Genomic DNA, 25769 nt, shown 5'->3' on the forward strand with positions numbered 1-25769 from the left:
CCAACCAGGTGCAAGGTGGGCAGAGCTCTGTCTGCTCCCCACACTGAATCCACAGTGAGGGACAGAGAGGAGGTCAGTCGACCGTTTATGACACCCTCATGCACTGACTTCAAGACAAAGTTAAATCCTTTAGCAGCAAGTAAAGAATTGCTTTCCTTACTTTCAAAACCAAAAAATAGTCCACATAAACTGTCTGTCTGCATATTTTAACACTCTCTTGGTCATTTTGTCACTTCAGGTTGGTGACCTTGAGCAAGTTAGTTAGTTCCACTAAACCCAAGTATTGTACACTGAATAATGACCCTCAAAATGCCAGGTCTGATATCTGGAGCCTACGAGTGTTACCATGTGTGCCAAAGGTCTTGCAGATGGGATTCTGTTAAGGAGTTTGAGATGGGGAGGTTGGGGAAATTGATTATCCTGGCTTATTCAAGTGGATCCTAAATGCCATCACAGTATCCTTTTTTTTTTTTTTTTTAATAGTAAGTATTAATTTAGCTCAAGAGTATTCAGGTAAGCTGAGTGGCTCTGCTGATCTGGGTGAGTCTGGTCGATCTCAGCCAGGTCCATCCGCACAGGTACCTGCAGTCAGCGGTGGACAGACTGGGAGCTGCCCTGTTCAGCACGGCCTCAGCTGGGACAAGGCCATGGGACATTAGATGCACAGAGGAGATGGCAGTATTACTAGAGACTGAAGTGATGCAGCCACAGGGCAAGTCACACCAGCAGCCACCAGAAGCCGGGAGAGGCCAGGAACAGATGCTCCGAGAGCCCCCAAAGGAGGCAGCCTGCCAACACCTCAATTTGGGTCTTCTGGCCTCCAAAACTGTGAGAGAATAAACGTACGTCATTTTAATCCACTATCTGTGGTCAGCTGTTACAGTGCCCGCAGGAAACTGACATGTGGAGACCCGGGGGCAGCGCGGAGACGATGTGGGTGCGCCATGCTGGTCCCCAGGGAGCCTACTGCTCTGCTTGGTGGGCGTGGCCTGCTGGGGCTTGTCCAGACCCAGCTGATGCCCCTTTCTGCACCAGAGGGAGCCCAGGCCTGGCAGGCCCTAAGCATCCCCTGGGAGGTCAGAGGTAGAAGAGCTGCCACCTCTCCAGCACCTCTGACCCTGGTGGGTCCCTGGCTTCTGCTTCCTCCTGGTCTGCTAAGGGATTAACCACACGAGCAAACTCAGGCTCCTTCCTCTGAGTGGAGGGACAAGTCAGCCATTCATTTTCATTTTCCCACTGCTCAAATTCAGGGGCCCCAGGGACTTCCCTGGTAGTCCAGTAGCTAAGACTGCACTCCCAATGTAGGGAGCCTGGTCAGGGAGCTAGATTCCCCCATATCCCAATAAAGATCCTGCATGTTACAAAAGTGGGACCTGGTGCAGCCAAAACAAAAAACAGCTAGGGACTTCCCAGATGTCCAGTGGTTGCGACTCTACGCTTCCACTGCAGAGGGCACAGGTTCAATACCGCATGCTGCTTGACAGGCATGGCCAAAAACGAAACAAACAAAAACCCCAAAGAGCTAGTTTCTATCACTTTACCCCAATTCAGTTTTTTAGTTTTTATATGTCCTGAAATTATATTATTCATGAGTTCTTTTACACATCTTGTAAGTGACATTGAGGACTTTAAATTTTTCTGTTCAAGGTCATTGCTTACACCACTGCTTCGTACAAAACAGGTGCTCAACTAACATTGTGGAAGAAAGGAAGAGAGGAAAGAGTGGAGGGAAGGATAGAGGGCCCCCGTGAAGGGCTAACACGGCATATGTGGGGGTTCAGGGGCTCCAAGGGTTAGGTGGGAAACTTAGTAGAAGAAGTCTTTGCTCAGACACAGCTTACACTTAAAAGTCATGATTTTTATTGGGGAGATCTGTATTACTTGGGGGGTGCTTACTTTTTAAATATTATTTATTCATGTGTTTATTTATTTGGCTGCATCGAGTCCCAGTTGAGGCATGCAGGACCCTTCATTCGGCCCACGGTGGCGTGGGCTCCCCAGTTACGACACACAGGCTTAGTTGCCCCGGCACATGGGATCTTCATTTCCCGATCAGGGATCAACTCTGCATCCCCTGCATTGGAAGGTGGATTCCTGCCCACTGGACCACTAGGGAACTCCTGGGGTTGCTTGCTTTAATAGGGCAACCCCAAAGGAATGGGCAGACAGGAGGCTCCAGGAGAGAGTGGGCTTTATTTACCTGCTCATCCTTTATCTCCCTCTTCCTTTTGTTGTCTGTATTTGCAGGCAGCAGGGTGTCAGGGCCACCGAAGTGGAATATGATGGCATTACTTTCTGCCTAGAGCAGCTTGAGTGAGCCTCCTGCCCTTCCTGAGTTTCCATGTACCTGTCTGCAAAATAGAGACAATAAATGTGAGTACCAAGAATTTTTGTATTGCAAGGCCCCTTGCCAAGCACATTTGCACCCACTGCCTCCTATAATGAGCTCAACATGTGAGCTGGGTGAAATTGGATGGGAGGAGGAGTGACCCCCGAGCTCCAGCCACCTGTGGCCTGGTAAGCCTTGACCTAAGTCTCCAGCCTCCAAGTCCAGTGCTCATCCAGGGGAGAACAGAGAAATGCAGCTGCCCGGGAAGGTGGGTCCCCTCTGTGGTGGGAGGTGAACTCCACACATACATGCTGGCTGTTCTCTAGGCATTATCTCCATGGATCCCCACAGCAACCATGGGTAGAATGTTCTATTATTCCCATTTGACTGATTAAAAAAATTGAGCCTCAAAGACATGAAGCGATTTGCTTAAGGTCGCCCAGCATTCAGGGCCACAGCCAGGACTCACATCCAGGGTGGAAACTCCAGAGCCCCTGCTTTTCTGCCACCTCTGTTGTCTCCGTAGACCTTTTTCTTTTTACATTAGTTTTGTTTGGCTGTGTGTGGGTAGATGTGGCAGGTAGGGACTACTCTTGTTGCGGTACGCAGGCTCTGGGCATGGGGGTTCAGGAGTCATGGAGTTGTGGTGCATGGGATTAGCTGCCCCGAAGCATGTGGGATCTTCCTGGGCCAGGAATTGAACCCGTCCCCTGTATTGTCAGGCAGATTCTTAACAACTGAATCACCAGGGAAGCCCTCTCCATAGACCTTTGGGTACAGTTCTAAACAGTGGGTTTTCCCAGCTCAGAGTTGAGAGGACAGGGAGCTACTGTCAGGATGTAGCAAGGACACCCAACAGAAGGTCACATACATGCACACCTGGACAGATAAGAGAATAGAACATTTCAATAGCCTGGGGCCAGCAAGTACAAGGGAAAATGGCCCTTTCTATCTTCATATCCCCCAAGATCACCCTAATATTGCAGCGCTTCACAGGAACTGACAGGACTATGAGTCCTTGATAAAAGCTGAAATTTTCAGAATAGTGTGTTTAGGAAGGCTGCGAAGTCTATGATCTATCTCAGAAGCAGTCCATCCACAATTATCCTGAAAAGATACAGTACTGTGGAAGACAGAAAGGAGGAAAACCCTCGACAGGTCTATGTTGGGTTTCTAACTGAGCCCTCCACGGAGGTAAGCAACGCGACTAGAATGCCTTCCGTGTACTCAGAACAAAAGGGACCAATCGCCGCTGGACAGTTGGAGGGCAAATCACAGCTTCGGAGTCTGATCATGGCTCTTTTTTGGACTGTGGCAACGCCGGGCAACTTCCAGCCTCTCTCTGAGCCCGGCTGCCAGCTCCCTCAGCAGGCTGGTGCACTTGGTGGTCTTAGCATAGGCGCCTGGTGCACTGCCGATAGAGCTGGAGCTCAGTGAATGTGCTATGTACCCGGACAGCAAACACCAAGGATCCTGCTCACTGGGAGCTAGTCTGAGAAGGCCCCATGCAGGAAGTAACATGACAGGGCTTCACAACAAGAGGGAAGATCCAGGTAGTCTGGAAGTCATCCTGGCGCAATGGCCAGGACGCGAGAATTCCTAAGCTGTCTGCTGGCCCTTGCAGAGGACAACAGCATCTTCATGTGGGTGAAGAAGGAATTTAATTCATCAGAGCAGTGAATTAGAAAAATAGTAGCATGTCTGCTCTGCCCCCTGCTCTGCCCCCTGCCTGTGGATGTTGCGGCGGGTGGAGTCTGGAACGGCATCGTGTTTCCCTGGGTGGTGGCCTCTGAGCACCTGTGACCAGTTGAGGACACGCTGTCCCTGCCTCCAGGCATGAGGACCCCAGATGTCCCGAAATCACCACAATTCTGTTTAAAAAAGAAAGCGAATATTTAAAAAGATAATTTTATTTATTCACTTTTATTTACTTTATTCTTTTTTATTTAAATAAAAATATAAAATTACTTTTATTTACTTTATTATTTTATTTATTTGCACATTATTTATTTTATTTATTCATTTTCGGCTGTTCTGGGTTGGCTGCTGCAGGGGTTTTTCTCTAGTGGCAGCAAGCTGGGGCTACTCTAGTTGCGCAGGCTTCATTGTGGTGGCTTTTCTTGTGGCGCACAAGGTCCAGGCATGCAGGCTTCAGCTGTTGCAGCTCTCAGGCTCTGGAGCAGAGGTTCAATAGTTGTGGGACATGGGCGTAGCTGCTTTGCAGCATGTGGAATCTTCCCGAATCAGGGATCAAACCCGTGTCTCCTCCACTGTCAGGCAGATTCTTTACTGTTGAGCCACCATGGAAGCCCCTCCTTCTCTTCTTGACTTTATTTATTGTTAAGTGCTTAGCATTCTGTTCCTTATCAGTTACACAGCAATGACAACAACACACTTGCGCACACTTGCTGAGGAATGGATCCTGGATCCCAGCAGTTCCCACACCCTCTCACATCAGAATTGTGCTTGTGAGTGCTGTGGTGCGATGGGCAGGCAGAAGCGGGTCTCTCCACCTCTGTCCAAACTAGGTGTGGTGCAGAGAACACAGGCCCGGGGGTCAGATCTGACCACTTGACATGATAGTACTGGTTAGGAATGCACTGAGCTGCAAGTAACAGCCAGCCTAAACTCTCCTGGCTTGAACACACAGGGGCTTATTTTTTCTGGCATAAGAAGTCTGGAGGAGAGCAGTTTCAGGCCTGATGCAGTTGCTCTTTCTTTCTGGTGCTGGGATGAAGTGGGTGCTAAACAGATTTCCCCACCATGTGCCCTCAGTAGCTGTGGACAAGGACACAAGTCTGGGGCTTCTGAAATCAGGGCCCATTCTGGCTCTACTGCTAATCAGCTGTGCAACTTCAGACAAGTCACTTCCCCTCACTCAGGCTCAGTCTCTCTTCTGTCCTACAGCAGCAAGTGTAGGACAAGATTATCTTACATGAGAGCAGGCACCATCTGTGCACATACACAACTTGGTGTATTTAGTTATATCTTTTCAGTCCAAGGAGCCTGAGATAAAACCTATTTTAATATGAAGACAGGAAGGGCTTCCCTGGTGGCTCAGTGGTAAAGAATCTGCAGCAGACATGGGTCCGATCCCTGATCCAGGAAGTGCCCACATGCGACAACTGAACTTGTGCGCTACAACGACACAGCCTGTGCTCTGGAGCCCACGTGCTGCAACTACTGAAGCCTGAGCATCCTAGAGCCTGCGCTCCACAAGAAGAAGCGCCACTGCGACGAGAAGTCCGGGCACTGCACCCGAGAGTGGCCCCACTCGCCGCAAGAGAGAGAAGGCCACGCAGCAGTGAAGACCCAGCACAGCCAGAAATAAACACATAAAATTATTTAAAAAATGAAGACAGGAAATAGGAATGTGAAAAAGGACAGAAGACATTTCAAGATCAATTTTCAGATCCTACTCTTTCATCTCTTCCAGACAGATCCTTAGATGTACATAATTTAGGCTACAGAGGGTCCTTTAGACAGAAAAGTGGGTTGTTTTTCTTGTTTTCTCCTCCTCCATTTTTGCATGTAACATGTACACCTTGCCTCCCATTTCCAGGTCTTTATAGTACAATCATACCATTTGACGCAAGTGCTACGAAAATTTCGAAGTGTTTCTTTAATTCTAGCCTTTATGAAAACCAGAAGCATCTTGTTGAGTACTGTCAGTTTCATTTCCTACCTCTTGGCATTCACTGACTCATTATTTAACGTGTGCCTTCAGTGAAAAAAGCGTTGAGGTGGAAATCTCATCCGCCAGCCACTTCTCTGGCCAATGTGGAATGCTCTGAATCGTCCAAACCCTTTCTCTCAGCTCCTGCCCCAGGCTGAAACCCTTTCGTGGGTCCTCCGGGTGTTTATGCAGCTGACCTAGTTGACATTCCTATCACCAGGAGTGCCATGCTGTGTCCAGACCTGGCCTGGGCCTGGCCTACCCCTCCAGTCTCACCACTCACCTCTTGACCTTTACCTAAACCACCACCTTGCTCCTCGTCTGAACAGGCCATTCTGCTTGGCATCCCTTTTCAGCCACCCTCACCTGGCTAACTCAACTCATGCATTTAGATGTGGCATAACCACCACTCTTTCAGGAAGCTTTCTTGACCAGCTTCCCAGGTTGGGGGCCAAACGTGCCTACAGGGACTCCCACAGTCTTGTGCTCACCCACATTTCTCAGTTGAACTGTGTGAAACACACATTTAACTAACAAAAATTCAACCATCTCTGCTTGGCCAAAGAGAGAAAGAGAAGGACATTTTAATTCAAACAGGGCAGTCTTTGGCCTGAACACTTTCCTGAGAGGAAGCGATGGAAGCCCTGACTGCATCTTAGTACTCCTATGTCCTAACATTCGGAGAAGGCAATGGCACCCCACTCCAGTACTTTTGCCTAGAAAATCCCATGGACGGAGGAGCCTGGTAGGCTGCAGTCCATGGGGTCGCTAGAGTCGGACCCAACTGAGCGAGTTCACTTTCACTTTTCACTTTCATGCATTGGAGAAGGAAATGGCAACCCACTCCAGTGTTCTTGCCTGGAGAATCCCGGGTACGGGGGAGCCTGGTGGGCTGCCGTCTATGGGGTCGCACAGAGTCGGACACGACTGAAGCGACTTAGCAGCACCAGCAGCAGTCCTAACATTGTGAGCATCTGTCCTTTCTGGGAGTGATTCTGGTGTTTAAAGACATATATGTCTCACAGGGCAGGAAATGTCCCAGACAGAGCAAGAGGAGTCACACCCTGGGGGACCAAAGGAGAAAACATTAAAAATAGAAAAAGAAAAGCAGGACATACCCACTACAAGCTCTTTTCTTTTATGGGAAATTTAGGATATGAGTTCAAATCCCAGCCTTGCAGCTAACCAACTTGAGTACTTCGGTCACGTGACTGTAACCTGTTTAGACTTGGGATCTCTAGGTGTGCCTGCCCATCTTGGAGGGTTACCCCGAGGCTTGAATGAGGTAACAGATGTCTGGAGCCCACAAGGTAGACTCTCAGTAGCAGTTCAGTTACTCCAGCTCATTCCGCCCTGCCTCCTTAGAACCCCGCACTGAAGCATTCCATCCACCTCCAGCCAGACTCTGGGCAGGTCCACGGGACACATTCAGAGGCTCAGGAGCTAGGAAGGGTTCCAGGGGAGGTTCTATTTCCAACGCCTCAGTCTGCAAGCGTCCACCAAACTCCGCCCCAAGGGATGGAGTCCGGTTATAACCCTCCCCCACGACGGGGGTTCAGGCAGTGGTCACAGGGGGACTCTAGGACTCCGGGCCCCCTTGGAGCACTCTTCCTTCTGCAAGCTGCGTCCGGGTCTATCTCCCTCCCGACCGCGAGTTCCTCGTGGGCGGGACGGCCTGCTGCCCTCAGGATGCTGAGCTCAGCCCAGGGCTGCTCAGCGTGCCGGGGGCAGGAAAGACGACCGAGTTCACGGTTCCCGGGTCACTGTTAACGATGCTCCTGCCCGCAGCCCTGGCCTCAAAACTACTGTCACGGCTCCATCTAGATGCGGCGCGCTCCCAGCTTTTGAGGGACGCGACCTCGGCTGTTGCACACAGCAGGCGCTCCATCGACGCTACAAACGCCTAGCTCAGGCCGCCGCCCAGGACCATTTGCCGGCTCCTTCCCGAGGGCCGCGTGGTCAGGACGCCGGGAACCCGCCGCCCCAGCCGCCCGCCGGTACCAGCCAGCCCTTCCCAGCAATGGGTGCCGCCCCCTCGGCCCGGGAGTCGCCCCTAGCAACAGCAGTCCGGCCGGCTATCTCGAGCCGCGCTGATTGGCCGAACTCCGGGAGGCGGCGGTGTCGTCACTTCCGGCATCCGGAGGCAGCAAAGGAAGCCGAGAGGCGGCCATCTTGGGTCCGTGAGGCTCGAAGGTGCCGGGAGCGGCGGTGTCGGCAGCCACCGGGCGGAGGCTGAGGCGGAAATCGAGCCGAAGGGAGAAGAGCAGCCAGGCGCAGGCGCCGCTTCCGCAGTCCCCTCCATGGTCGGCGCCCGCAGCTCGCGGGGACCTGTCTCGCACTCCACATCCTCTACTTCAGGGGCCGCCGGCGGCGCTGTGTGGAGGCTCCGGCGCTGAAATCCGCGGCGCGACGGGCGGGGGCGGAGGAGGAGGCGAGGGGGTCCGGGCCTGCGGGGCGCCCTGAGGCGCGGGGACGCCGGCGGGCCGAGCCGCAGCCCGCCGCCGCCGCCGCCGCCGCCGGCCCGGCCCCGCCACCGCCGACCGCGGGGCTCCTCGGCGCGGCCGCCGGGGCCGGGGGAGCATGAGCCCCGCGACCCTCCGGGAGACGGCCCGGGCCCGGCCCGGGTTCTAGACGGCCGTGGGGGAGGGGAGCCGCCCTCCCGCGGCGCCGCTCCGGAACCGCCGGGCGCTCGACGCCGCGACGCCGGCCCCGGGGCCGCGCTGTTTTGTTTCGCCCTCGCGTTGTGAAGTGAAGTGAAGTAAAATGTCCACTAGGACCCCGTTGCCGACGGTGAATGAACGGGACACTGAGAACGTGAGTAACCTCGGCGGCCGCCCGGGTCGGGTCTCCGCGCGCCGCCCCCGGGAACGCGGCCGCATCCCTCTCTTCGCCCCCCGGGGTCCGGGGGGCGGCCGGTTTCCTGAACGCGCGGGGCGGGAAGCGCCTCCGTGGCGACGCCGGGGGCTCCCTCGGAAGCGACGCGTGGAGGCTGCAGCGTGGCCGCCCGCGGTCCTGAGGCGGTGGCAGCGCAGTGGGCGCTCGGAGCGGGTGTCGGGTCTCCGCTACTGGACTCCTTCAGATGAAGTAGGCGGCTCTTGAGAGGCTCTCGGGCTAGAAACTGGTTCGTGGTGTTGACTCAACGTACTTGATTGGACCAAGTGGACTGTCCTTTTTGCCTCGTTCTGTAAATCGTCTGCAGCTGAGTTTAGTGACAGTCACTAGAAGTAAGCGCCCTCTGAGGGATCTTTTCGGCCCCCTTAGGTGGAACTCCAGAGCTGTTCAGAAGTTCTTGGAGAGAGTTTAGACCTACCGAGGAGCAGCCGCGTTTCCAGACGGCTGTTTTGAAGGAGTTGGTTGAGAGTTGGTTGAGCACCTTTCAAAGGAAGGTGTGTATAGTCAGGCTGCCTGCCTCGCAGTGCCTAGCCGAGGGTCACCCACTCCGGGCTTAGCTCTTCTCCTTCCTGGAAAGAACTTGGCTTAGATGAGCTCTCTGGTCCACCCTGGCACTCACATTCTATGATTCTGTAAAAGGAACCTTGGCACTTGTTCGTGTGAACTTTTTAAAAAGGCAAGGAACAGCAGTTTTAGTGACTGACAACTTGTAGTAAAAATTCCATTGGAGCGATGTTGCTTCTGTCCCAGTGCGATTGGAACTCTTTTCTAGCTCTGGCTTCGGGACTGTTCAGTCTAGCTGTGAGTTATCGTCTGTTAAAAACAAAAACATCTAGGTTGGGGGTGGGGAGGGAGGGATGGACATGTACACTCTGCTCTGTGGATAACCAGCAAGGACCTGATATGTAGCGCATGAAACTATTCAGTGTTGTGGGGGGCCTAAATGGGAGGGGAGTTTGGGGGAGAACGGATACACGTATAGACACGGCCGAGTCCCTCTCACCTGAAACTTACAGCATTGCTAATCGGCTATACCCCAATACAAAATAAAAAGTTAAAAAAAAAATCTGGAAAATAACTTGTAATGAAACTTCACTGGCCTTTTATTATAAGTGTTATGAGGTAATTCCTGGCAAGAAAATGCTGTCACTTAGGAAAAGCTTCCTTGCTCTGCCTGTTATCATGCTTTCAATAACGTCCTGAAACCTTGTGACGTAGTGGTATCAAATACCTTCATTTTAATCTTCAAAATGCCACTTATTTGCTGGATAACTATTAGGTGATTTAATTTGTTTATGTAAATCTTGGCTTAAAGCATCCTTTTGGTATATTAATGGGTGATATTTAATGTTCTTTAACCTTGTAAATCAGTAGCACAGTGATATATGTACCTTTTCATGACATGGATTAGAAAATTACATAAAAAGTAATAGAAAATCTAGACAAGGTGAATTGGTGAGTTCATTTTCTCATAGAACCTAATTCTTCATTGTTTTCTTGTTCTTTGTGTAGAGTGGAGCAAACAAAAATGTGAGTTAACTTACATCATTGACTTTCACTCAGAGAAGCACAGTCTTAAATTGAACCAGAGCAGGAGGTCCATACTTCCTATTTTGTTACTACTATTATTTTTCTATTTTTTGACTGCACTGCCTGGCATGTGGGATCTTAGTTCCTTCACCAGGCATGGAACCTGGGCCCCCTGCAGTGGATGTGCAGAGTGTTAACCACTGGACCACCAGGGAAGTCCCAGGAGCTCCATAGTTTCTAAGTAAACTATAATCAGAAACAATGATAGCAGATTTGTGATAATGAAGGGTTTACACCAAATGGGTCTTTACTGGTTCTCTGTTGAATTTGTTGAATTATGGTGTAATCTTTTTGTGTGTCATTAGAAATTACTAAGTTTAAAAAAAATGTGGGGTATGGAGTGTGCCTTTATTCTCTTGGAATGTATTTAAATTGAATTTCTGACAGTGGTGAAATAGAGGTTTGTAGCACATCATTTCATTATTGCACCATGCCGTCTTTTTAACTCAGGTATTGACATGTTCTGAAAGTAGTTGTATATTTTTCACAGTGTGATACCTTGTGTGGTGTTTGTCTGGCATATACAATATTATTTACCTGATACTACTGAACTGAGTGTTAGACTTCTTGCCAATTGAATGATGAGGGTTCAAGAATGAATGGGAGTTCTCAGTCTGATGGGCAGCTCTTTTAAGTTGTGTATGTTGAGATAGAACATTCACTCTTCCCAAGTGTGCAGTTTGATGAGTTTTGACAAATGTATAGTTACGTAATCAGTGTCACGGTTAGAGAACGTTGCCATTGCCCGAAAAGGTGCCCTGTGTTTCTTTACAATTCCCTTTCCCTTCCCCCAGCGGTTGGCAACTATGGATCTGTTACCTGTCTCTGTAGTTTCTCCTTTTCTAAAAGTTACTTGAATGGCATCAAAGAGCATATAGTCTTGTGTCTAGCATCTTTAATTTGGCATAACATTTTTGAGATTTATGTGTGTTTGTGTGTGTATCAGTAGTTCATTGCTTTTTATTGCTGAGTAGTAAGTAGTTCATTGTTTGGGTGTGTAACTTTTTTTTTTTTATCCGTTCACCAGTTGATGGACAGTTTTGGCTGATATGACAATTAGCTTTGTCTTTATATTTTGTAAAAAGATTCCATTTTTGCTTACCCCAGGAATCTTATTTAAATTTTAAATAATTATATATAAATTGTGTAAAGAATGTTGCTTATAGGTCAAGAATAATAAAAGGCAGATAATTTGCAAAAAGAAAATTCTCTTCATGCTGGTACACGACTCTATTTTCATTTATTTGATTTCCAGATTTGAATATCCACCTTTAGCTGATAGACTGTTACCTTTTAAAACTTAAAAGGATAAAACAAACAAACAAACAAAAAACTCAAAAGGACTAGTCAAACAGTTGGACCTAATGAAGATGTTGAGGCTCAAAAAGGTGACAGGACCTGCTTGCAACTATTGACTTTAGCAGCAGAGCATCTACTAGGCCTCAGATCTCCATCCCAGCCCTCTCTGCTTTTTTGTGTATCAGGCTGTTTCTCTAAATTTTATGTAGTAATTATTCAGCTAGGGAGATGCAGTTGTACCAATACATAGAGTATAATTAAAAGTAGACTTTAAAAAATATTTTTCTATGGAAAGCAAATAGAATTTAATAGGTATTTATCAGTGGTTCTCAAGTGGGGACAAGTTTGACCCCCAGTGGACATTGGACAGTGTTGGTTTTGGTTGTCACAGGGAAGAGGGTTGCTCCTGACCAGGAATGCACCTAAGCATTTTACAATACATAGCACAGTGCCCCCTACCCCCTCAACAAAGAAATAGCCAAAATGGCAATAGAGCCAGAGTTCTCAACCCTGGTATATAGTTAGCCCCCCCATTCCTATGTACTCAGCAGCTCAGTGACCAGACTAATTTTATATGTTCTGTCCCTAAGAATCAAGCTCAGAACATATCATTTCATTTCTAAAGCTTTTAGAAGAGATAAAGCTTCTTTAAAAATGTAATCTTAATCCTCTGCCATAATTTTTTAATATCAAATATCTAGTTAGCAGTGTTCAAGTTTCCTCAGTTGTCTTTTTTTTTTTAAACAGTTTGTTTAAATTAGAATCTATATTGGGTCTACATATTATAGATGGCTAATATGTGAAACAAGATGCTTTTTTTAAAAGGCAGCAAAAAGTTTGCATTTTAGTTTATGTTCCACAGTTGACTTGCATAGAGGTCATGAACAAATTGTGTACTGGTAAATTTGAAATGTATTTTCCACTTACATTTCAAAGCATATGACACTTCGTAAGCAAGCCTGGGTTACTTGCCAGAGTACCAGAGGCCCTGGAGTACTTTGCCAGTTAAACAGCTCCGGGTGTGTGCACGTTGTGTCCTGACTTAGTGCATTATTTGTTAATGCAAACAGTCATCAGAATTTCTTATCTCTGTGAAATAATAAACTGATGTTGTTATTGTCTAGCTAGCCACCTGCTGTTTGACTATTACCTGCTCAGACCTGAGTGCCTACTTTGTGTGTGGCACTGCTCTAGGCTCCATGGAGGATTTACCTAGGAACTATTATCACTCCTCTGCCTTTGGGCTCCCAGTCCCTGCAGAACACAGCACCCCGAGCTCTGTGAAACTAGCCTGCTAACTCTCAAACTGGAGCACACACCGCCTGGAGGGCTTATGGAAGCTCTGATGGCTGGGCTTCACCCCCAGACCTTGATTCTAGCTTTGGGGTCCTAGAGTTTGCATTTCTAACAAGTTCTACCAGATGATGTTAATGCTTCAGATCTAGGGATCACACTTTAAAGAATTGCTGTGTTAGTATTCAGTGAAGGCTTGCTGACTAAATTATGTTCCTTTAGATTGTATTGTGACTAAAGAAGAGATTTCGGTGGTTTCAATAACATTTTCAGGTTCCTTGAGTTTTAAAATTGGTTCTTTGTTGAAAGTGAGGTTATCGAGAATAAAAATAGTTACTGGTTGTTGGTTACTATGTGTCAGGCAACAGTACTAAGTACTTTATATAGTATTTAATTTAAAACATGTAGTGTGGTTTCATTTAATCTGCTTAACTTCTAAGCATAACTGTCTTTTGAATCAAGCTGTTTGGGCCTTAAAAAAAAAGGTTGCTTTCTGAAGAATTAATATTTTTTATTGGGTCAAAGTGTTTGGGAAAAGATCTTATTCAATTTGAGAGTTGTTTTCATTTCTTTTTTTATGTAAATTAGGTGAAGGTGGAAATTTTCAATGAGTAGAATATTTTTCGTTTAGATCGTGTGTGTGTGTGTGTGTGTGTGTGTGTGTGTGTGTATGTATGTGTATGTAGGCTTGGTTGTGTCTGACTGCTTTGCAACCCCATGGGCATGGAGTCTTCCAGGCTCCTCTGTGGAATTCTCCAGGCAAGAACACTGGAGTGGGTTGCCATTTCCTACTCCAGGGGCTCTTCCTGACCCAGGGATAGAACCCCCATCTCCTGTGTCTCCTGCAGTGGCAGGTGGGTTCTTTACCACTGCTCCATCTGGGACGCCCCTTTGATTGTGTAGTGCATGATTGTTTGTATTGTAATTAGTTTTAAGAGATTCATACACAGTTTAATGTGAATTAATAGTACGTGTTACCTTTAATTTCAAAGAGGATTGCTCTGGATTCTAAAACATGGATAGATATTATCCCTGGAATTTGTTTTCAAGCTGAAAGTAAGAGTCAAGGAGTATAGCTATTTCTGATCACCACTGGGAAGATAAAAGTATAAATTCACTTGTCTCCCATCCATTTTAAACTTTCAAAATAATGAAAAAACAGATCTCTTCCTTGGGAATCTCCCAACTTTAGTGTTGTCTTACACAGGAATTTAAAGAATGTGCTTGGAATTGGTCTACAAGTAGTCACAAAGGGTCTGTGCTGACCCACACGCACCTGCCTGTACAGTCATTGAGAGGGCAGCTGGCGGCACTGGAAGAAAATGACTTTTGAGGCGAGTCCAACTTTTTCTTCAAACTAGATTCTTTAGCACTGCTCTTAGGTCACCTGAGCTGCTTGGCGATGGTTGGTTAGTCTTACACAGTGTTGTGTAGACTAGATAAGGCATTGTTTCTACCTTATTGTATCTGGGTTACCTGGGGTCTTGGTGTTCACAGCTGAAGCTTGAACAAAGCTTAAGATGTTTTGTTTGTATTTCTCACTAATAGGCAGTTGCTTGGGAGTGGAGGTTAAATATTGTGGGACTTGTATTGTTCATTCGCCTAGTCATGTCTTTGAGTCTTTGTGACTCCATGGTCTGAGCACACCAGGCCTCCCTATCCCTCACCATCTCCCAGAGTTTGCCCAAGTTCATGTTCGTTGTATTGGTGAAGCCATCCAGCCTTCTCATCCTTTGACGCCCTCTTCTCCTTCTGCCCTCAATTTTCCCCAGCATCAGGGACTTTTCCAGTGAGTCGTCTATTTATATAAGATGACAAAAATACTGGAGCTTCAGGTTCAGCATTAGTCCTTCCAGTGAATATTTAGGATTGATCTCACTTAAGATTGACTGGTTTGATATTCTTGCTGCCCAAGGGACTTTCAGGAGTCTTCTCCAGCACCACAGTTTAAAGGCATCCATTCTTTGGCGTTCTGCCTTCTTTATGATCCAGCTCTCACAACTGCACGTGACCATTAGGACATTTTATATGAAAATCTATTTTGGGAGAGTTTCATATGAAGTTTGAGTAAGCTGAACTCAAGGGTCTTATTCTAGAATTTTATATAGCCCCATTCTTTTTATAGTCAGTACCTTTATGACTTCACTGACCACAGTAGCAGATTAAAATGAGAATCCCAGAGAGGAGTACACGTAGAACAATTTCCTAACATAGCCTTCTGCCCTTTGCATTCTTTGTCCGGAAGCATAATTTAAGCTGGGCAGGCAACTTTTATTGTTGAAGGCACATGAGGTGTTTTTGGTGGCACTCCGTTCACATTCTGTCTCTACCTCTTTCCGTGTCTTCCTTCCTTTTCGTAGCCCTTGCCTGTCCCAGACTTGCCTTGGTATTCATAGGCATGTGTTAGCTTCACTAGTAGAATGGACTAAAGGAACTTCATACTTTTTTTCTTAAAAGAAGGTTGCCTTCTAGACATTAAAGATTTTCAGTGATAAAGAACCTTCGACATACCATGGTCATGTATTCTAGTTTCTTTTTCTGTTTCTGTTAATAAATGCTTAACATTTATTTCCTGCTTATTATATAGTTATCCTACTTATTATTCCTGTGGAACTAGCCACTCCACAACTTAGTAGTATAAAACAACTGTTTCATTATACTCACAGATTTTGTGTGAGTAGTGTAATTCAAACGGGAATGACTTATATCTGGGACTTCACTTGGGATATCATGAAAGGCTTGGGGATTTGAACAGCTGGGTTGAAAGATGCACATCCTAAGTGAAAGTGAAAGTCGCTCAGTCGTGTCTGACTCTCTGCGACCCCGTGGACTATATACAGTCCATGGAATTCTCCAGGCCAGAATGCTGGAGTGGGTAGCTCTTCTCCAGGAGAATCTTCCCAACCCAGGGATCAAACCCAGGTCTCCTGCATTGCAGGCAGATTTTTTACCAGCTGAGGCACCTAAGACCACTTCTTAATCTGGCACATTGACAGGTATTGTCAAAAGGCTGCTGGGGCTCTTGGTCAGAGCCACTATGTGGGCCTCTCCAGCCTGGAGACCTCAGTGTGATCAGACACGAGGTGGCTTGATATTTTAGCAAACAAGACAGAGCTGCTTGCCTTTTATGGCCTATCCTCAGAGGTCACATAGTATCAGTTCTTAGAATGCTAAAGCAGTCATGGGCACCCAGATTCAAGTGAAAGAGACATAGCCCTTGTAATGGGAGTCAGAGACTTCGGGGTCTTGTTTTCCAGCCACTGTAATAGTAACTTCGAGTTTATAATCTGACCTAGCATTTTTTGTGTGACCTTGGACAAGTTATTTAACTTCTTCATGTCTCATCTATAGAATGGGATTGGTGGTAGTAATCACCTCATGGGGCTGTTAGAATACCTTCCATGCCGTGCCTCCCTTACCTCTCTGTTCTCATCTCTTGCCTTGCTGTTCTTTGAATACACCAGGGACACTCCAGCCTCAGTGCCTTGGCGTTGGCTCTTCTCTTTGTCCGAACACTTTTGTTCCAGGTACCCACATGGCTAATTCTCTCACCTTCTCCTCTTTTCAGGCATCACCTCAGTGAGGCTTGCTCTAACCATTGATGTCCCTCCCAACCTGCCTAACCCTGATCTAGTTTTTTTTCTTAATCCCCATTGTGTTGTTACCTTTAACATAGTATATAGTTTATATATTTCTTAGGTTTATTGTGTTTTGTCGATCTCCTGTGGCTACTGAATACTCCATGAGAGCAGGAATATTTGTTTTGTTTATTGATACTATTTCAAATACCTAGACAATGCTGGTCATTTATTACAGGTGATCTGTAAATAAATATTGGTTGAATTAGTGATTAAATGGGACAGTATGGGTAAAGCATTTAGAATGGTGCCTGGCACATCATAAGTAATAGATAAATGCTAGCCATCATTAATGCTTGTTACTTGGTCTTTTCATCTCATCTCTGTGTTGTCATTTCTTTCATCTCTCATGTCCTGTGTCTTCAGCCTCTTCTTTCTGTAGTTCCAATGAATTCATCTTCTTTCTCCTTTTTTAAAACCTCAGATAGCTTTCTTTTTTTTTTTTTCAGATAGCTTTCTTAAAGGGAGGCTTAATGGAAAGAGTCTGGGCTTGGAAGTCAGAGGTAAAGATGGGAGCCTAAGACTGTGGTTGAGGGAGAGATTCTGAAGACACTTCTGGTGTAGAGTGGACCAGATGTGGAGCCCAAAAGAAGGAGCAGCAAAACATGAGAGAAATTCAGATTTGGAGTTAGAGGCTTGCATTTGAACCTGGTCTTCCAATACTAATACAAGTATTTGACCATGAGCAAGTTAATTACTTGTCTGTGCCTCATTTAAAATTTTTTAATATAATTAAAAACTTATTGATATAATTGACGTGTAGCATCATATTAGTTTCAGGTGTACAACATAATGATTTTATATTTGTATATGTTGTGAAATGATCACCACAATGAGTCTAGTTAATATTCATCACCACATATAATTAAGGTTTTTTTTCTGTTCACGAGAATTTTAAAATCTACTCTCTTAGCTGCTTTCAAATATATAATTTAGTGTTATGTGTTCAATATTATATAATCAGCATGCTACACATTACATCTTTTTATCTAACAGAAGAGAGTAACATCATCTATTCAGGGTTGTTGTGACTGAGGAAACTGACACCAAGAAGAGCTTGGCCGGGTCTGCTCCACGTGACGAGGGTTCTGCATGTACATGTCAAATTCCCTCTTCAGGTAGCTTTTGTAGTGTGATTCTAGAAAACTGGGTAATCTAAAGTCTGGTTTATTATTCAAATACTGACCCACGCTTTGTTTTTTCTAACTGTTTGCCTGTTCTCCTTGACTGTTCACCTAGCAGTTTCACACCTGCTGGTTGCCAGGTCCTGTGTTCTAAGAATACAGAGAGAATTCTTACCATCAAGGAGCTCTTAGTCAAGTACTTCAGTGCAGAAATTAACTAAAGCAAGGGGATGCAAGACAGAAGTGCCAGCCTAGTCAAGAACAGAAAGAGAAGAAATTTCCAGCAGTCACGATGTCAAGGAATTAAGCCAATTTTTTTTTTTTCAGTGTTAGAGGTGTGTGAAAGAATTGTGAGAGGTGAAATTGGCTGGACCTTCAGGTTAAGGGATGTCTCTCCCGGCACCTCCAAGCTTTTTAAGCTTTCCTTGTGCTCATGTCTGGCTTGAAATGGCCTTCATCTTCCTTTAAAACTCTGCTACTTGTCTTTCAAAGACTCCATCCCGTTTTTTTTCCTTCATCTTGGACACCTGTTTTTCCTTCATCTTGCCCGAATGTGGTCATGTTGTCTGAGTGCTTAGAGCTGCATTGTCCAGCACAGTAGCTACCAGCTATGTGTGGCTACTGAGTCCTTGACATGTGACTGGTCTGAGTTAAGATGTCTTGTGAATATAAAGTATATTCCAGATTTTAAAGACAATATGAAAAAAGGAATATAGAATCTTACTTTTTTATATTAGGTGTTGAAATATTTGGGAATATATTTTTAAAAAGAAATTAAAAATTGAATAAAATTAACCTATTGCTTTAATAGCAAGATGAAAACACATTTCTCACAAACCTGTTGGGTGGTGCTTAGAGTATTCGCACTTTGATTTTTTCATGGGGCAGGGATTGCCCCTCGTTTCAGTAACTGTTCTCCGTTAGCTCCTCAGCTAAACTGTGTGCATATGTTCTATTTGTTTTATTCTGCTGTTATTTAATGAGTACTGGTCCTATTATTTAATGAGTACTGGTCCATGGGGTCGCTAAGAGTCAGACACGACTAAGCAACTTCACTTTCATGTATTGGAGAGGGAAATGGCAACCCACTCCAGTGTTCTTGCCTGGAGAATCCCAGGGACGGGGGAGCCTGGTGGGCTGCCGTCTGTGGGGTCGCACCGAGTCGGACACGACTGAAGTGACTTAGACTAGACTAGACCAGCATATAATTAACTGGTCAGAAGCTACTGAGTCAGTTTTCTTTAGCTGCAGTTTGTGCTTTATTCTTCTGAGGGTAAATCAAGTAAATTATTTTTCAGTATGTTTCATTATTACGATGCTTCATCTGCTATACCAGTAATCAGTTCAGTTGAGTCACTCAGTCGTCGTGTTCAAGTCTGCGACCCCATGAACTGCAGCACGCCAGGCTTCCCTGTCCATCACCAACTCCTGGAGCTTGCTCAGACTCATGTCCATCGAGTCGGTGATCCCATCCAACCATCTCATCCTCTTGTCGTCTCCTTCTCCTCTTGCCTTTAATCTTTCCCAGCACCAGGGTCTTTTCAAATGAGTCAGTTCTTCACAACAGATGGCCAGAATATTGGAGTTTCAGCATCAGTCCTTCCAATGAATATTCAGGACTGATTTCCTTGAGGATTGACTGGTTTGATCTCCTTGTAGTCCAAGGGAGTCTCAAGAGTCTTCTCCAACACCGCAGTTCAAAAGCATCAATTCTTCGGTGCTCAGCTTTCTTTATGGTCCAGCTCTTACATCCATACTTGACTACTGAAAAAACCATAGCTTTGACTAGACAGACCTTTGTTGGCAAAGTAATGTCTCTGCTTTTTAATATGCTTTCTAGGTTTGTCATAGCTTTTCTTCCCAGGAGCAAGTGTCTTTAATTTCAAGGCTGCAGTCACCATCTGCAGTGATTTTGGAGCCCAAGAAAATAAAGTCTTTGTCGCTGTTTCCATTGTTTCCCCATCTATTTGCCTTGAAGTGATGGGACTGGATGCCATGATCTTTGTATTTGAATGTTGAGTTTTCACCCAGCTTTTTCACTCTCCTCTTTCACTTTCATCCAGAGGCTCTTCGGTTCCTCTTCGCTTTCTGCTGTAAGGGTGGTGTCATCTGCGTATTTGAGGTTATTGATATTTCTCCCAGCAATCTTGATTCCAGCTTGTGCTGCATCCAGTCCTGCATTTCCATCATGTACTCTGCATAGAATTTAAATAAGCAGGGTGACGGCGTACAGCCTTGCTGAACTCCTTTCCCAATTTGGAACGAGTCCGTTGTTCCATGTCTGGTTCTAACTGTTGCTTCTTGACTGCATACAGATTTCTCAGGAGTCAGGTCAGGTGGTCTGGTATTCCCATCTCTTTCAGAATTTTCTACAGTTTGTTGTGATCCACGCAGTCAAAGGCTTTGGCATAGTCAATAAAGCAGAAATATATGTCTTTCTGGAACTCCCTTGCTTTTTCCATGATCCAGCAGATGTTGGCAGTTTGATCTCTGGTTCCTCTGCTGTTTCTAAATCCACCTTGAACATCTGGAACTTCTTGGTTCATGTACTGTTGAAAGCCTCACTTGGAGAATTTTGAGCATTACTTTGCTAGCGTGTAAGATGAGTGCAATTGTGCGGTAGTTTGAGCATTCTTTGGCATTGCCTTTCTTTAGGATTGGAATGAAAACTGACCTTTTCCAGTCCTGTGGCCACTGCTGAGTTTTCCAAATTTGTTGGCATATTGAGTATCATCTTTTAGGATTTGAAATAGCTCAGCTGGAATTGTATCACCTCCACTAGCTTTGTTCGCAGTGATGCTTCCTAAGGCCTGCTTGACTTCAGACTCCAGGATGTCTGGCTCTAGGTGAGTGATCACGCCATCGTGGTTATCTGGGTCATTTAAGATCTTTTTTGTGTAGTTCTTCTGTGTATTCGTGCTACCTTTTTTAAAAAATATCTTCTGCCTCTGTTAGGTCCTAATACTGATAATAAGCGTTTTGTTACAAATGAAACCAAGTTGGCTGAATTTCTGCAAATGAACAATAATAGTTCCCCTTCCCTATTATTCATATTCTTGGAAAAATTTTCATAAACTCAGCTGCAGAAGTCACATCTTGATGAGTGTGAGGCCGTTCTTTTTATTCCTGTTAATCCCTATATATCATGTCCCTTATCTTTCCAAGATGTTAGTGTTCTCAAATGTGTTCTTAAACGTGTGTGTTTTGTGCTTTGTGTAAATAGTTCAGTCTCATCTATGCATCAAACCTGTTGCCTCTAATTGTAGAAGAGCACTTCTGTGGTATGAGTCTGCCACATTTTACCTGCGTGCCAGGGGTAGACTGTCTGCTGCATACACGCATGCACACACAGTGCAACAATGAATATCTTCATACATGTCTCCTTGTGGAGCTGTGTAAGAAAGTCTTGGAGATGTGCAGCTAGGAGTGGATTTCCGGGGTCACAGGAAATGTCACGTACTTCCAGGTTGCTCTTCTGGGTGGCTCTATCAGCCCATACTCCCACTAGTAGTGCACAGGGGTTTTTGTAACACTGGTTCCTCCATCAGAATTCTCCAGTTTTCTAATTTTTTTTTTTTTTGCCAGCCCTAAGTATGATGTGATACTTCATTGTTAACTTGTGTTTCTTCCTGATTTTTCAGTTCAGTTCAGTTCAGTCGCTCAGTCGTGTCTGACTCTTTGTGACCCCGTGAATCGCAGCACGCCAGGCCTCCCTGTCCATCACCAACTCCCAGAGTTCACTCAAACTCACGTCCATCGAGTCAGTGATGCCATCCAGCCATCTCATCCTCTGTCATCCCCTTCTCCTCCTGCCCCCAATCCCTCCCAGCATCAGACTCTTTTTCCAGTGAGTGAACTCTTCACATGAGATGACCAAAGTACTGGAGTTTCAGCTTCAGCATCATTCCTTCCAAAGAAATCCCAGGGCTGATCTCCTTTAGAATGGACTGGTTGGATCTCCTTGCAGTCCAAGGGACTCTCAAGAGTCTTCTCCAACACCACAGAAGCATCAATTCTTTGGTGCTCAGCTTTCTTCACAGTTCAACTCTCACATCCATACATGACTACTGGAAAAACCATAGCCTTGACTAGACGGACCTTTGTAGTACATCTATATATTTCTTGGCTTTGGGGGCCTTTTATAAATTGCTGTTTTTTCTCTGTCCCTTTTCTACTTGATGATTTTTTTCTTGTTGATTCTTAGATACTCTTTGATTTTCTAGGTATTAATCCAATGTAGGTTTAAGACATTGCACGTATCTTATATCATCTTAGTAGAAGTCCCTTTGGACAGAAGCTCTTAATTTTGGTGTAACTCACATGAATGTTTGCCTTAAGTTTGTGCATTTGAGGTTTTGCTTAAATATCTGGCTCACAAGGATATTTTCTTAAATTTCATTTTATATTTCACATATGGGTTTTTTAGTCCCTTTAGATTAAAAGGGAACGTCCTTTCTGCACAGGGACTTAGATAGGGATCTAGTTTTATTTTTCTCTGTAGACTGATCCAGTGAATCAGTTTTCCTCCTGCTGTCCACTCAATAGTCCGTCCTTTCCCCAGTGGTTTATAGGATTGCTTTCATTGTATCTTATGGTCCCGTACATTCAGTGGCTTTTATCTTGGTGTTTTGTTGCATTGTCTATTTTACTGTTGTGCCAATACCCTATAGGTTTTCTTTTCTTTAAAAATTAGTATGGCTTTATAGAATATTGTAATCTTTGTATCTTTATATGTATATGCTTATCAAACTTTTCATGTTAAAATCAATTCAGACTTAAAATTGTGAGATTAGTACAGAGTATGTGTGTACTTTTCACTTAGTCTCCCCTGATGTTGACCACTTAGATACCAGTGAACCAGTGAAGTCGCTCAGTCGTGTCCAACTCTTTGCAGTCCCATGGACTGTAGCCTACCAGGCTCCTCCATCCATGGAATTTTCCAGGCTAGAGTACTGGAGTGGGTTGCCATTTCCTTCTCCAGGGATTGAACCCAGGTCTCCTGCATTCCAGGCAGATGGTTTACCGTCTGAGCCACCAGGGAAGCCCAAACCAAAACTAGAAAATTAACACTGGCCCAATACCGTTAACAAGGGCTGCAGAACTTACTTGAATTGTCACCTGCTTTTCTCCAGGGTTCTTTTCTGTGTTTCAAGATCCAGTCAAAGATCCCACAGTTTAAGTTTGTCTAATGTTTTCTCAGAATTAGATTAAGGTTATATCCTTTTGGCAAGAAAGCCACAGAAAAGATGTTGGGTCGCTCTTAGTACATGCTTTTGAGGGTACAGTGTGATACGGGTATGTCTTGTTACTGGTTTTAACCTTGATCACTTTTTATTTCTGAGCTTTATTTAACTCTTTTTTAAGGCTAACCTGGTAGCCATGAAATATTTGTCCATGTACACTTTGGAGTAAGTTTAAAATTACTCATAAACTACTGGCTGGAAATGTTAATTAAGATTGCCTTGAACTTATAGATAAATTTGGGTAGAATGTATAATATTATCTGTCCAAGAGTGTGGAATTCCCATTTTACAGTATTTAGAGTATCTTTTATGTCTTTTATTGAAAATTTAAGGCTTTGTCCAGGGAGCTCTTGTTTCAGTTAGTCTTCAGTTAATTTCTACCTACTTTTTATTGCTATTATGAAGGTTATTTTTTACTTAAATTTTGTGGTAGGTTACTACTAGTGTAGGGAACTTTTGTTATAGGTTGATCTTGCACCTTGCTAAGCTCTCTCTTGAGTTCCAGTGGTACTTCCAGTTCTTTTGGTTTGCAGGTAGTTTATATCATCTACAAATAATGACATTTTCTCTCTCTTTTTAAGATTCTTATAAGTTTTTCCTAAAAGTATTAGCCATGAGTTCCAGTTTTTTGTTAAATAATGGTAGTGATAATAGGCAGCTTTGTCTTGTTTCTGATTTTAAGAAAATGATTCTAAGTTTCTCTGTTTAGGATTTCCCTGGTGGTCCAATGGTTAAGAATCTGCCTGCCAATGCAGGGAACACGGGTTTGATCCCTGGTCTGGGAAGATTCCACATGCCATGGGGCGGCTAAGCCCATGCACTACAACTGCTGAGCTGTCATGCTGTAGAGTCCGTGCTCTGCAACTAGAGAAGCCACCACAGTGAGAAGAAGCCCACGCACCACAGCTGGAGGGTAGCCCCAGCTCTCTGCAGTTAGAGAAAGCCCATATGCAGCAGTGAAGACCCAGTGCCGCCAAAAAATAAAAATAAAATAAAGTCTCTATTTAGTGTAATATTTGTTAAAGGGTTTTTGGTCTGTGATTTTTGTCAGATTGAGAAAGTTCCATTCTATTCCCAGTTTGCTAAATTTTTAAAAACACAAGTGATTCAGTCCTAACAGGTATGTTTCCTTCAGTGAATGAAATAACTGCTCAGTTGTTTTCAAAAGTAAATTTTGGCTTTGTGAATATCTCTAAAGTATAAAATACTTGTAGAACAGCTTTTTACTGTCATAGTTTGGCTTTGTAGACCCCCCCACAACTTTTGTAAATCCCCCCCCCCCAACTTTTGAAAATCCTGCTCATGTGTTAATGAGGTGGCTTGTTATTTGAAGGATTAGAAAGGATGTGTGGGCACACATTTTATAGACAAGGCCGAGCTCTGTTCAGGAAGAGTTCAGATATGGCATAAAGTTGTTGTTGTAGACATTTAAACCTGATTTCTTAAGTAGGCCTCTCAAATTTCAGGTTGGTGCTTTAGCACATAGATCCAAGGGCAAACCTGGAATCATACAGTTTAAAAAATCATACAGTTAAAAAAATTTTTTTCTGTGTGCATGTGTCTAAGGTATGTTCTCGTTTGTGGTCACCATAAGCACAATAGTTTATGTTCTGTGGCTCTGTTTCCCTCTAGGTTTTCTTTTTTTTTTTATTGGAGTATGGTTGTTTTACAGTGTTGTTAGTTTCTCCTGTACAGCAGAGTGAGCCAGTTAAACCTACATCCACTCTTAGACCTCATTCCCATGTTGAGCATTACAGAGTTGGGAATAGTTCCCCGTGCTGTACCGTAGGCTGTTCGTTACCTGTTACACTGTGGTTATATGTACATGCCACTCCCAGCCCCCTCGTTTGTCCCCCACCCACTTGCTCCCTCTGGTAACCATGTTCGTTTTCTACATGTGTGACTCTGCTTCTTTTTGGTAAATAGGTTCATTTTTACCATTTTTTTTAGATTCCACATACAAGTGATAACACATGATGCTTGTCATTCCGTCTGACCTACTTTACTCAGTATGACAATCTCTGAGTCCATCCATGTTGCTGCATATGGCATTGTTTCTTTTTTTTTTTTTTTAATGGCTGAGTAATACTGCATCATGGGGCTTCCCAGTTGGCGATAAAGAACCAACCTGCCAATGCAGGAGACGCAAGAGACATAGGTTTGATGCCTGAGTTCCATAGGGTAGGAAATGGCAACCTGCTCCAGTATTTTTTTTTCTTTGTATTTTATATTGGTGTATAGCTGATAACAATGTTGTGATAGTTTCAGGTGCACAGCACAGGGACTCAGCCATTAATATACATGTATCCATTCTCCCTCCAAACTCCCCTCCCATCTAAGCTGCCACATCACATTGAGCAGAGTTCCCTGTGCTATTCAGTAGGTCCTTGTTGGTTACCTTTTTTTTTTTGAAATTAAATGTTCACTTTTAAATGATGGGTGTATCTAAGAAGCCATAACAAGGACAATTAGAAAATATTTGTAACAAAATAAAAATGAGAAGAGAATTGGCCAGAATTTGTTGCATGCAGCTGAAACTGCTTGATGCAGTTTAAGTACAGTGGGGAATCTTGAATAAGGTATGAACACAAATAGTGGACAGTAGCATAAAATTTTGTGAAATTTGAACAAAATCTATACTTTCATTAATATGGTATCATGTTAATTTCCTGTTTTGTTTCTTTT

General features: G+C 44.7%; 1 protein-coding gene and 1 long non-coding RNA gene across 11 annotated transcripts in view; one reads left to right on the forward strand and one right to left on the reverse strand.

Annotated features, from left to right (window-relative positions):
* Positions 1–331: 331 nt before the first annotated feature.
* LOC132343399 (uncharacterized) lies at positions 332–8088 on the reverse strand. Its single transcript, XR_009492234.1, has 4 exons — positions 7124–8088; positions 4127–4200; positions 2201–2351; positions 332–826 (listed from the first exon to the last, which is right to left on the reverse strand). It is a non-coding gene; the product is annotated as an uncharacterized lncRNA (long non-coding RNA).
* Positions 8089–8174: 86 nt separating this feature from the next.
* Positions 8175–25769, forward strand: part of MARK3 (microtubule affinity regulating kinase 3) — a 117317-nt gene continuing 99722 nt past the window's right edge. For all 10 annotated transcript variants that reach the window (XM_059879373.1, XM_059879375.1, XM_059879374.1 and 7 more), the window contains exon 1: positions 8175–8819. In XM_059879373.1, coding sequence (XP_059735356.1) covers positions 8769–8819 — 51 coding nt within the window. In that variant the 5' untranslated portion in view covers positions 8175–8768. The remainder of the gene's footprint in view (positions 8820–25769) is intronic.

The sequence above is a fragment of the Bos taurus genome, chromosome 21 (genome assembly GCF_002263795.3).
Source record: "Bos taurus isolate L1 Dominette 01449 registration number 42190680 breed Hereford chromosome 21, ARS-UCD2.0, whole genome shotgun sequence".
Taxonomy (NCBI): Eukaryota; Metazoa; Chordata; class Mammalia; order Artiodactyla; family Bovidae; genus Bos; species Bos taurus.